We start from the raw sequence: 13,075 nt of genomic DNA, 5'->3' as shown, positions 1-13,075 counted from the left end.
TCTGCCTCAGAAAAACTAACAGGAGGAAAAAATGCACCAACCTAAATAACAGTAGCTCATCATCAAGGTAGGCTAAAAAATTGGCAACCATGAAAGGAATGCCGCTGTGGTGCCTAGGAAGAGCCCAGAAGCATGTGCAACCTGACAGCTAAACAGCCAACAATATTTCACATGCCATCACACAAACTGCTGTCTTCTTGACACAGGGCAATTACCTTGGCCGAAGACGCACTTTGCGCTCAGGCTGCCTTCACCGGGGGTGCAGAGGGGCCCGTGGAAGTTGATTTCAGGTTGTACTTTTGCCAGGACTGATCAAGTATAGACACTACCACGTAACAGGAAGGATATCCACCACATGCCACCCCAACACTGCATCTTTGTGAAGCTTGGCAGACTGGGAAGTTGGACCAGCATGCTGGTTGCCTCCTCCCATCAGCTTTGTGTGGATTTAACCAGAGCAGTCTGCCTGTCTGTCTCTGCATAGATGCCTGTTATCTACAAGCTAGCAGAAATAACCACAGAGGTGAACATACCACCTTCCAAGGCAAAAACTTCCTGTGATTCAACAGGGCCAGGGCATTTAGAGGAGGAAGGAGACAGCTGGACACTCCGCACCCCAATCCTAGGGGAAATCAGCTTCTTCCCATTGATCCTTTGCCCCTCCACAAAAATGCACCCCGACTCCAGGGGTTCATGCCACCATTTGCCACTCAGACTGTGCATGCACAAACTCCCCTGCTTTCACAATATATGCCCAGTTGATGACCTACTTTTACAAAAGTGCCAAAATAATCCAGCATCCTGTATCTCATCCCAAATCAAAACGCTGCTGAATGTCCATATTCGCTGTTGAAAATGATGGCAAGCTCCTAAATCACTTCTTGCTCCATTCTTACAAGTTTATTATTCCCACAGGCACATGGTGTTTCACAAAGCAGAAGAGATGTCTTCACTCTCAGAGGCTTAAAAATTAATGAAGCAACATGATGAGAGATGTGTTCATACTCTAGGGACAGAGTAAGCAAAAGGCCAAAGCCCGTGTGGCAATGGTGGGCTGAATCCAGAAGACACAGATGTATTTATCTTCAGGATAAGAATAAATTTTTGTGCCACTATCTTTTTCTTTTTTCATTTTGTTTTTTTTCCACCCACACACAGAGACAGAAAATACCTGAACTCTGAAAGGACATGTACTTTCACTCCCCATAGACTCCATCCTTGTACTTTCAAGGAGCTAAAGCTCTGTGATGCTCCAATACACAGGCCTTGTGCTCAAAAAGGCCCATGGGATGGAGGAAAGGCAAAGGAGCAGGTACCCTCTAATCTCTGCAGCACTACAGCTGCCATGCACCAGTGGCCCTGTCAGCTTTATGGCCAGTTTGCACCAGAGAGCAGCAAAAAGCCCCTCTGGGGGATGGAACGTGGAGGTAGGCTAAATTCTTGGACTGACTGAATTCTGCTCGAGTTAAACAGTCTCTCTGTGGTAAAGAGCAACGCATACATGCTCGCTTTGAGTCCTTGCTGCAGCAGAGAGGACAGGGTGACTGCAGTGTCCCCTCCACATACCTCGCTGGCATTTAGCAAGAGCTCAGGAGGGGAAGAAAAAAAAAAAAGCCAGCCACAACAAAAAACAAAAAGTAATTTACATCAGGTTTTGGCTGCCACACACATATGCCTGGAGAGGTTCACACACAGCTGCTCACTCTTAATTTCTGCATGAGGTAAGAGCGGCTTAAGGGGGTGAGGGAAGCTTGGGAATTCAGGAAATTTAGGAAACAAACCTGTCTAGGTCAGTGGTGCTTGTGTGAATTATTAAAAGGCAAGTGCATTTCCAGATCCATTGAGCTGACCCTCTGCTCTTCCACATCCATCTCCAGCTTTGACTGGAAAGAGAACCACACCAAGGGATAGATGTCTTTCAGCACTGGTTGTCGTTCCTGCCTCTCGCCACATAAAAGTTTCAGTAACAAAAGGTTAAAAATAAACTTACTGCACCAGGATGTTGTTGGTTTTTTTGTCAAACACACAAAACATTTATACCCATCTAACGTTCGCAAAGTCAGTTTCAGAGTCGATTTGAGTTTACAGAGCCCTTGAAAACCGAAAAACGCCCAGCTGCCCTTAAACAGCGCTTCACTGCGAGCTCGTGAAGGAGCTCCCGCCGCGCCTTCGGGACCCAGCGCTGCCTGCCGCCGCTCCGCCCGGCCCCCGGGGCTGCCCGCCGGCACGGCGCGGCCGGCAAGGGTTAAACCGCCGCGCCGCAGGGACAGAAGCCGGGGAGGCAGCAGGGAGCTGGCGGGGGGGAGGCAGCAGGGAGCTGGCGGCAGCGGCGCGGAGCTCGGCGGCAGCCGGCGGGGCAGCGCGGGCAAAGTTTCTGGGATTTTGGGCGAGCCCTGGCGTGACGTCAGCTCGCCCAGATAATCCCGGCGCAGTCAGCACAGGCCTCCTGCCTCCCCATTGGCGAGCCCCCGTCAGCAGACATCTGAAGATAATTATTATTGGCCAGGCAATTATAACAGGAACAACTGTCACCTCGCGCCGATGCCCGGTCCCGGCGCCTGCAGCGCGGCGGGAACGGCCCCGCCAGCCCGCGCGCCCGCCTTCCCCCAGCACCTGCCGGTCTTCCCTCCCTCACCGGCTGCAGCTGGGAAGCGGGATCTCGGCGCTGCAACCCTTTCTGCTGTACGTCTGGCGGAACCGTGAATTTTCTGCAAAAATAATAGTGTATTTATTCACAAGAGCAAAAGGACTCGAGCTGCATTAATTCTCACGCAGCAATTTAAGGAGGGAAAAAATCCTCTGCAGATTGTTTACTGCTTCCCTCTTTGAAGAAGTTTGGGAGCAGCGCCGGGAGGGTTTCATTTGAGAAATCATTTTAAGCATTTATTTTAAAACACATTTGACTTATCACACTGAAATCAAACCTCCGGTAGTCAGAACATGATAAGATAGTCTATCTTATCTTAAAGCGATACTCTAAGAGCTACCTGATGGCACTATACAAAAAGGTACATTAACGACCGCTTTTCTGGGACATAAAGCGTAAGGAGTTTCATGAGAGTCAGCAGGCCTGCTGGTTCCCTGACCTCCGGCAGAGTTGTCACGGCATGTGTAGGGAAGGCAACTCGCTGGTGGCTCTCACCCTCCAGAGACCAGCAGGCTGCCCCCGCAGCCCGTGCCTCCCTGCAGCAGGCCCAGGCAGCCTGGGGCCTATACCATAAGGGCACGCACACACATAAAGCCAAGCATTCAGGGAGGCATAAACCCATCAGTTCGTAACTATCAGGGAACAGACTATTCATTTTTCCTCTGTGTCAAAAGAGTAGCCTCTTTACAGCACTGCTAATCTAGGCCCAGGCTCTAACGAGGTCCCAGCGCAATGCATATTGCAGGATGGGGGCCTCCCTGAAGTGAAGCAGGAACATCTGGGCTGAAGCTAGGAGGCCCCTGTTCACTGCTATTGGACCACTCCACCATCAGATAGGCCCCATTCATGCCAGCCTCAGAGGGATGACTTCCAGGGACAGATGGCAGCGAGAAAACAAACCCTAGGACCACGGTGTGTTGGAGAAAAGCCTGGGTGCCAGGGACTGGAGAGGGCAGAGGACATGCACTTACCCCAGAGAGCGATGGAACTTGGAGGAGGCTCAGAGGACAGAGGCAAAGGAGGGGCAAGCCTTGGCTGAACAGAACCAGCCACTTCATTTCTTGCACCATGATCCATCCAGATCAACCATACTGGTACCTAGGGGTATGCCACTACCCTTAGGCTTTGTGTTCAAGCTTTTCCAGCTTTAGGCTTACACAGTTATAATTAAAAGGGCTTGTCAGTGATTTAACCAGCTCAGAACCCAGAGGGTATGTAAAGGGATTCATGGCCTTCCTGAAACTGAGCTACATCTTCATATGCAACCTAGTCAGACTCCAAAGACGCTCCTCAAAATCCAAGACAGGGTCAACTCCTTAGAGCCAATTCATCCCTCCTAACACCCTACAGCATCTGTTTTTGCTGGCCTTGTAAGGTATCAAGAAATATTTCTGAGATGAAGTAAAACAACAAATGCCACACCTATAGACTTTGTTTACCTCCATCTTAAGCACTATAATAGTATTGCATCCTAATTTAGAGATTACAGTATAAAAATCTTGCCACAGTCTTTCCTGAAGCAAGTCCACTTAGTCCATCTGTCCAAAGAATGAACAACCATGTTTATCCCTACAAACTACTACTTAACAACCTCATCTTAGGATGCTGTTACGTTAATAATGTGTACATTAAGGCTACGCCTACCAAGTTGAGAAGCCACATACTGCCACTGATGTGTGTGTACCAAACCGATCATGTCACCCTGATACGAAGTAGAAAAGCCTTGTGTGGCCCTTAGCTGCCATATTTTACTAGTTAAGCTCCCTCACAAGATTCAAGTGCTGGAACAGGACAGTGAATTTCCTGAAGATAAAAATGCACAATTTGACTCTTCACAGTTTCAGGTTTTCAGCAGCGTTTTCAGGAAAAGCCTGCCACAACACAGATCTCAGTGGGTACTGCTCCATTTCACTTCCCAAAATGCTCCTGGGCCACAAGCAGATTGTTCTCCTTCACTTTCATGTGAATCAAAGGTATTAATTCATCAGTTCCCTTAAAGAAGGTGAAACTTGACAGAAAAGCATGTGTGCACAGATCACTGTGTCTCTTCAGCTGTACAGTAGCAGTGTAAAACTGACGGTCGCCTCCTCTGAACCTGGGAAGTGGAAGCCTGGCATTACAGGAGCCCCAGCTGGTGACCTCTGCAGCCCATGAGACTGCCAGGGAGACTTTAATAACACTGCTTAGCATTTATATAGTACCTGACATCTTCAAGGCACTCAGCCAATGTTACCCAAGTCATCAAAGTGCCTCATGAGGGCATTTCAGCATTATTACCACCCATCCCCCGGGTCTTTCCCTGCTGGGGAAACTGAGACCTAGGAGAGATTATGTAATATTCCCAAGGTCACGTCATGAAGCACAGGAGAACCAAGAAGATGACACAGGAGTCCTGGTTCCTAGTCATGTTCTTTAAACTGCATTTGTCCTGGGTTATTTGCCTATTATATACACTCAGGTATCACCCTCTCTTACCAGTTTGTCCTACTCTGATGCCAATTTTCTTCTGGAACATGGACAAAATGGGAAGCATCCACCACTCCCAGCCCAAGAACATCTATATAGTCTCCCTTCTCCTGAAACATGAGTTACACTAGGCACTCCTCAAGAGCTAATGAGCTCACCTGCAGGAGAATGGAGAGAGACACAGACACACATTTAAACGGTCATTTTAATTACACGGCCCTGAAAGATCTCCAGGTGAGTCACTAGAGGGTTCTAGCAAGTCCCTGGCTGAGATCTACCTAGGATCACCGACCATTCTGCCTTGCAAATGGAGACACCAAAGCTTGGACCCACAGATGGTCCTATCCTGCCATCGTCACATGAGGGTGGCATGGGGAAGGACCTCACTTGGGATACAGTGATGAAAGAGCCTGAGAGAGCAGGCAGCACGGCCAAGGACATGCAGGCAATAGGAAACTCGGGGGCCAGCTGGGAAGAGAGACCACGGGAGCAGCAGGAAGGGCAAGCCTAGGCACCAGCTGAGGGCGGCTGGGGACAGTGCAGCTGGGGACAGCACAGCAGCGACCCGAGGTGTGAACACAAGGCCCGTGCAGGTGGACGAAGCTGGGAGGAAGGTATGGGTGGGCATGATGGAGAGGGGGATCCCGGCCCCGAGGGCAGCCCAGGGGACGCTCCCTCCGCCCCTGCTGCCGACCCAGGCCGTGTGCCTGCGTGTCGGCGAAGCTCCGGCTCGCCGCGGCCCGGGCCGCCCCGCCGGGTCTCCCCACAGCCCCCCGGCACCGCGCTGCACCGCTCGGCTCGGCTTCCCGGCCGCAAGCACACGCCGGGAAAGTTAATAGCCGCATGGGCAGCTAATGAAGTTTTATTAGGAGCTGGGGGAGGGGAGGGGGGAGAAAAGGGGCTCCGCGGGGAGCGCAGGCAAACGCGCAACTTCTGTTAACGGGCGCGCTGCGCGGGGGGGCGGGAGGGACGGGCGAGGAGGGAAGGAGGGAGGCCGAGGGCAGCGCCGGGGCACGTGTGCGGCTCCGCGCCGGGGGGCCAGGGCTCGGCGAGCGGGGGCGGCGGCGCGGCTCGGGGCCCGCACCGCACCGCGCCGCCGGGCGGGTGCCCCGGCCTTGCATAACCCGGCGGGCAGGCGGCGGAGCGGCCCCCGCCCGGGCGCGCAGGTAGCGCCGGCGGCAGCGCCCGTGTGCCTGCGCACGGCGGCGCAGATCCGCACCGCGCCGCACCGCGCCGGCCGGGCGCGCACCCGGATGGGCTCAGCGCCGACCCGGGCGGGCGGCGGGGCCCGGGGGCGGCACTCACCAGTTCTCCTGCATCCACTGGATGGCCGCATGCTCGTTGAACTGCTTCTCGAATTCGTATTCCTGCAAAGTCAACACTGACATGTTCATTGGCCCGGTGGCTGCGGAGCCGCTCCCCGCGCCGAAATGCTGCCTGCCGCCGCCTCGGGAGCCGGGCCCCTGCGCGCCCGCCGCCGGAGAGCCCCCGCCTCTGGCCTGGCCTGGCCCGCCCCGTCTCAGCGATACCCCGGGTTTAACATAGCTCCGCTCCCCTCCGCGCCTCTCCTCCCGGGCCCGCCGGTCTCCTCCTCTTCTGCGGCCGCCGCGCAGCGCCCGGGGGCGGCGCGGTCTTAGTGCCCGCCCGCCGCCGCTGCCCGGGACACCCGCCCCTCGCCGTCGCCCCTCGCACGCCCCTCGCACACCCCCCGCCGCTCCGCACCGGGGCTGCGCTGCGGCCTGGCACGGAGGAACCGCCACCACCCCCCGCCCCGGGCCGTCAGAAATAACTACAGAAATAGGAAGCCCCCACCCCTGTGTTGAATCGCTACCGCAGTGCCCTGCGCGCCCGCCACGGCCACCCGGGAAATACAGCAGCACCCGCTGAGGTTTAGCCAGCAAAGCAAACGCATACGCTGCACACACACCCCCCGGCCCGTCCTTTTTGCATTTAAATTCCATATGCACCTGCTGCGAGTGCCGCCCCCCCGCGGGGGCCGCCCGGCCAGGCTCGCCGCGCTGCGGGGCAGGGGGCTGCACCCGGGTGTCCCCGTGCGGGGGGCAGTGCTCGGCAGAGGGGCAGCCCCAGGCTCCCCAATGCGCACGGACACGCCGTGAGGTGTATCGCATGGATGGGGCAAGTGGAGCGTGGGGCAGAGACCCCGCGGGAACGACCATCCGCTCGGCTTTTCTCGCAGCCGGGGCACACGGTGTTTACGTGTCCTTAATTTTGCCTTCCCGTCTCATCTGCCACATGCTGATGTCTCCAGCTGAGCTCTTCCGACTCCGGCAGCACCCTGGACATGCTTTAAAGTGCGAGCTGGGCTAAAATAGCGGTCCCAGCCCCCACTGAGTTTGCGGCCTGAAGGCTGGAGCAGAAGGGCTTTTGTGTCAAGAAAGCCAGCCATAAGTGAGCAGATCTGGCACAGGTCAGCACGCTCTTGATTCTAGTGGACTTCAGTTCTCATTGACATGGAAGTGCTTTATGTCGTTGAACCTAAGCACTGAGGAAAAAACAAACAATAGAGCCCTCAAGCTGTGGGACATCAACAGCTAACCAGTACAATGCCCCTGCTTGCATTTTGACTGTCATGTTCTTCAGAGTCATGTTTTTCAGCTTTCCTCTTCTTTTCCCCTGCCAATTAGAACTTTTCATTTTTCCTAATGAGGGCTGAGTTTCTCACATTGTCATCTGACTGGGGGTTTTAGGCAAAACACCAACCATCATGCTGCTCAAACTGAAACTGTAAGGTGGTGCTAAATTATTATTTATTACTATTTTAGTCAGAGGCCCGCAACAGATCAAGGTCCCATAGTCCTTTTCTCAAAGAGACTGCTGTCCGTATAGACAAGATGAAGGGAAAGTGAAACAGCCCTAACCTTGCTTTCCACATGGAGAAGCTCGGAGAGCTGCAGGGGTTTGCAGAACTGCTTTGCATGGCCACTGAACTTGCTGGTGGAGTGGCATTTGGGCAAAGCTGACTTCATTTGCACTCCTGCTCCAAAAGATTTGCTCCTAAAAGCATGTGTTAGTCTTCCAAATCCCCACCAGCCCGCAGTTGCAGTGGACAGGGACCCAAAGGCAGATGGGGGGAAGATGGATGGAGAAACCTCCAACACGGTCATAGATGACATTGTGTGGCTGGATGTAGCACAAGGTGAAGGGCTCCTCGCAGCTGCAATATTTGAGCTCAGAGCCATGGGATTGCTCCATGCCATCATGCTGGAGGATAAATGCTGCCCTACGGCAGATGGCCCACATCCCCTGTTCCTCTGCCGATGTTTACATGCCAGCCTTACACCAATGTGCCGCCTCCAGCTGAAATACCTCCTGGTGGTGCTTTCACCACAGTGTGCGTCAGAACTTGCTCCATTAAAGGCTTCAGATGATATTGCTCATCCATCTGAACAACATCTTTAATACAGAGATGTGGAGAAATTAACATGTGATACCACAGCTGCTGGTGTATGTCAATGCTCTTTAGACAAAAATGACTAGGAAATAAACAAGGAAATCTGGACCCCGATTTTGAGAGAATATTTGTGTGTCTGGTACATTTACTTCCATTGAGAGGCGGCATAACATTTTTTTCTATCTTAAAAGTGGAGTTGTTACCAGAAGTTTTAATCTGGGGGGGTGGGGGGAATTGATATCCCTTTTTCTGCAATCCAAATTATTTTTTATTAGAAACTTGGGTGGTTTAATGGCTTATCCTATCTGATTATTTCATGAGTACCTGGTGCGTTGAAATTTATGGCCTGGGAGTTTCTTTCTCCCAGAAAACAGTTTTCCGCAGAGAACAGAGATGCCCCAAATGCAAGGTTTCCAGAGTGCATAAATGGATTTTAGAAATCCTGGAAGCAGCTGATTAGCCAGAAGGTCTGAGACCTGCTCCCTTACACTGGTGGCTTCCTAAAGTTGGTGCCAGAGCTGGTGAGGTGGACAGGATAAAGCTGAAGGTTATAAAATCCTATGGCAAGCGCTTTTCTAGGGTTAGGACAGCCACGACACTTCAAATGAGGTTGACTATTGTGCCCAGGGTTTCTGTCTGGAAGTATCTACCCTGTGAGCTCAGCTGCCGTCCAGACTCCCAAAGCATCTGTGTGGCATTCAATGCTCATTCAGGAATGCTGACCGTGCAAGGCATCACACAGAAGTTAAGTCCCTTGAAAATCAGCTGTAACAGTTTCAGAAAATACAGTAACAGCCTCTAAACGCTAAAATCCTACTGGGATTAATACGAGTCTCAAAAGCTCACCAGGGATTTCTCCAGGTTTTCTGTAGCTCACAGGACTTCTACATAGGTTAATCAATCTGCAAGGAACCACCTTCCCGTCCTGGTCTCATGGGGGACATGAATACTTGAAAATTGCCCCTAGCATGTAACTATCTGCAAGTTAATACTTGCAAGTTAATATGAAGCTTGGGTTCACCGACAAAATCTGCCTGGACAGTGGAAGAACATATAAAATCTTCTTGGCCTTGAGGAGTTTGTAAACCCTGCTTCTAGTTGTTTATATGAGTTCCAGTCAAGAACAGTAAACAGAAACATATAGTATATTTTAAGCAGAAATAACTTTTATGTAGCCATTTTTGAAGTAATTAATTCTCACATAAAAGAAGGAACTTGAAGTGAAAGTTGCAAATACCTTTCAGGAGAAAGGATGCAGGGAGAATGCTATGGTTTCAAGAGACAGGGAATACAGCCTTAGTCCCTCTGCGTCATTCATGTGTACTTTTGTATCTTTTTTTTCTATGTGGTGCCCATCTCATTCAGTAATATGAGTTACTGAGCATTACTTTTTATTCCCCTTATTTAGCATCTCTCCTAAGGCTGTATAGAAGGCGTAGCAGCTAAATACTGCCTTTTCTACCAGATATATGTTAATACCCTTTCCATTTTACCCAAGACCCTTTGGTTGAATAATGCAAGCAGATTCATTCAGGATTTACAAAGAACTATCTAATCAGGTTGGGCACCTTACCATTATCATTCCTGTTACTAAGCAAATACTTTTTCATCCCTGTCACAGTGTTAATTTATTGCAAAAACCATTAGGCTTCTATTGCTGTAAGGAGTAATTTTGAATAGTTTGTCGTACTGATGTATAGCTAAGTCTCAACTAAACCCTTAGCAGCTGCTGGGAAATTAGATGCTATATTGCTGACAATCAATATAAGGTATAGTGAGTGGCAATGAGAGTTGGCATTGTGATTTAAACATAACATCAATAACTAAAACAAACAAAAACTTGAAGGAGGCCTTGTGCTGGAAAGCTTTTTTCCCAGCTGTATCAATTAATGCATTAAAGGATTTAATCTCTCTGTGATTTTGCCATACTTGAAAGCAAAGCAACATACAAATAATGGAAGCCATGGAAAACTGGTTTCTCCTATATACACTATAATCTAGAAACAGTTGGGTGGTGCCCTTGGATACGGTAATGGGAGTTGTACCAAGAATGAATAAGGGGCCTCCCTCGGACTACTAGCCAGTCCTGACTGGTCCTAACAAAAAGAAAGGTTTCAAGTGCCAGGGAACAAACAAAAAATAGCCAGGGGATGTTTATGGGCAGCCCAAGTCTACCTGGCAAGTCAGGCCTGCAAATGACGTTAGTCAGTGCCACTGCGTTATGCCTGGACTCAAACACGGACAGCTGGGAAGTTGCTTGGACAGATGCCGTGGTAAGCCTAAACAAACCCTATAAACACACTGTTGTACTCAAGAAGTCTCAGCTCATAATAAATCAGTAGTAAGCACTAATCAGAATTAAAGTGTCATAAGGGAGTTTAAAGCAAAATTATTGTGTTATCTTTCAGGTCCACAAAATAACCCATGACGCAACGTACTCCTGTTCTATTGTGCTACAGTGACCTGGGACTTCAGCTTGATGGCGCACTTAAAAATCACCCATGTGCTCTAAAACCACCTAGATCTAAGTCTTCTGCAATATTTTGAATGCGGCTTATGGCAGTTACAACAGAAATGACAGGCAGCAGCAAGGTGCAGCATGCACTGCAGGGTCCAGGCAGCAGCTTCAGGGTGCAGCTCCTGTGGGTAGCTCAGACAGAAATCTGCCCCTCCTCATCGTCAGGTCTGTGCCTTAGATTGGCTTGATAAAAGCTCACTGTGGTTGTAAGTGGGGTAATTACGTATTTGCTTTCACGTGGTTCACCTCCTCAGCCCCTCTCAGTATTTTCTTCACAGCCATAAGAAGCAGAAACATTTTCCAATTCATGCTGAAGCTCTAGGCCATGGTTTGTGGAAAGAAGTGGAAAATCTCTGTGGTTTCAAAGCACATGAAGTCTTGCGCATAAAATATAATCCAACAGCAAGACTTCCCTCATTACAGCCTGGAATCACAGAACTGGAATTTGCCATCTTTGCGTACAGTAGTAGCAGTTCTAAGCATATCCCAGGTGGTATTCATTCATAGGCAGAAGACACAAGGTTTCTTCCACATTATCTGCCAGTACATCTGCAAGACCTGTGGAGTGTTTCACCCCTACAAGCTGGGGAGAGCACGACACCAACAGCATACTTCCTTCCCTACAAACGGGCTGGACAATACCAGTAAATCTGAGAGAAAATAAATCGACTTTCATTGCTGAAAGGCCAACAAAAATAATCTGTTTTAAAGGGAAGGAGGTGAGAGAGAAGTGAAAGACAAAAAGTTCAAACATGGGCACGTCAGTTTGGAGCTGGATGCCTTCACTGAATCGCCTAAGTTTGCATGCTGAGGTCATGCTAAAGGTCTATAGTAGAAGTTGGAATAGGAACTGCCTTTTATGATGTTTGATGTCAATCCATGTATTTGCTTGACATTCCTGCATATTGCTTTTTAATTGAATTAGGTTTAAAAATGGAAAAGGTGGTTGAAATAATGGGGTCTGTGCAATCGTGTTCTGAAGACTAATTTAATTTCATGTTGCAGTATAAAGAGCCACAGAAGCAGAAAGCATTGCTTCAAGTGATTAGTGCTGTTATTACAGCTGTCTATTTATGGGTGGGTATGTGTATATTTTGGGTGATGAGTGGAGAGGTACAAAGATAACAAATGATAATTGTGTCTACTTCAACCTTAACTTTCTGTGCTTTTTTTATACTTTGAATTTCTTGCAAGCCTGTTTCTGCATATTTCATTATCTTGGAAAGCAAGCGAAAAGCTGGCAAGCACTTCGATGAAGTGGCTGCAGAGCAAAATACTGGGCACCCTGAAAATCTTGTGGTTGGGGTTTTGTCTTCACAGTTTCAGCCTCTAGAGCGGAGCTTACCTGCCAACTTCAATTAGGAAAGTGTCATCAAGCAGGCCTTGACTCTTCACCTGCTTGTGCTCTGTGCAGGTTTAGCTGCTTCCAGGGCCAGCACCAACTGATATTGCTCTCTCTCCTGAACAAGTCAGTTCACTCCCTTCCCTAAAAAACTGATAATGCAACAGTGGTATTGCCAAATGGCTCATAGGCTTTATTTCAACTGTCACAGCTTGCAGTACATACAGATAGTGATTCTGCTACAGGGTTTTGTGCTCTATCTTGTAGTGGCCCTGGAAAGTCCTGCTGACCTCAGCAGGGATGAGATGCAGTAGCACGCTTGCTGTCTGAGGCAGTGGAGTCAGTGATGGGATTTGGAAATAGTGCTCAGCCCACTAGCTGCCCATTCATAGATGAAAGCCATCACTTGGGCTCTTCAGTAGGATGGCAATAACAGGATTAATTCCTGTTAATTATTGCTTAACTATTACAGTTAAGATTACTATTACTTACCACTGTCATTAAATCAAATGTGAATGTGCTACACAAATGCTATGCAGAGGTTATTAAAATGCAGGACTGGAGGGTGGGACTCAGTCAATTATGCTGCATAATCTCCTTCCTGCTGCTGAGATCATACAGGTATGCACAAAGGCTCACTGATTAGAAAGGGGAAAAAGAAGGTCTCACTCTTCCATGTAACAATGTGAC

General features: G+C 49.7%; 1 protein-coding gene across 3 annotated transcripts in view; it reads right to left on the bottom strand.

Annotated features, from left to right (window-relative positions):
• The window catches only part of ELOVL6 (ELOVL fatty acid elongase 6), an 81,431-nt gene extending 74,711 nt beyond the window's left edge, over positions 1-6,720 (bottom strand). Inside the window, exons 1-2 of one of the 3 annotated variants that reach the window (XM_055797012.1) lie at positions 6,643-6,720; positions 6,419-6,480 (exon numbers count right to left, since the gene is read on the bottom strand). In XM_055797012.1, coding sequence (XP_055652987.1) covers positions 6,419-6,432 — 14 coding nt within the window. In that variant the 5' untranslated portion in view covers positions 6,433-6,480; positions 6,643-6,720. The other 2 variants (XM_055797011.1, XM_027787716.2) reach the window with 2 other exon arrangements.
• Positions 6,721-13,075: the final 6,355 nt, after the last annotated feature.

This window comes from Falco peregrinus, chromosome 2 (genome assembly GCF_023634155.1).
Source record: "Falco peregrinus isolate bFalPer1 chromosome 2, bFalPer1.pri, whole genome shotgun sequence".
NCBI lineage: Eukaryota > Metazoa > Chordata > Aves > Falconiformes > Falconidae > Falco > Falco peregrinus.
The sequence above is the reverse complement of the archived record's forward strand: the minus strand, read 5'-3'. Positions and strand labels throughout refer to the sequence as shown.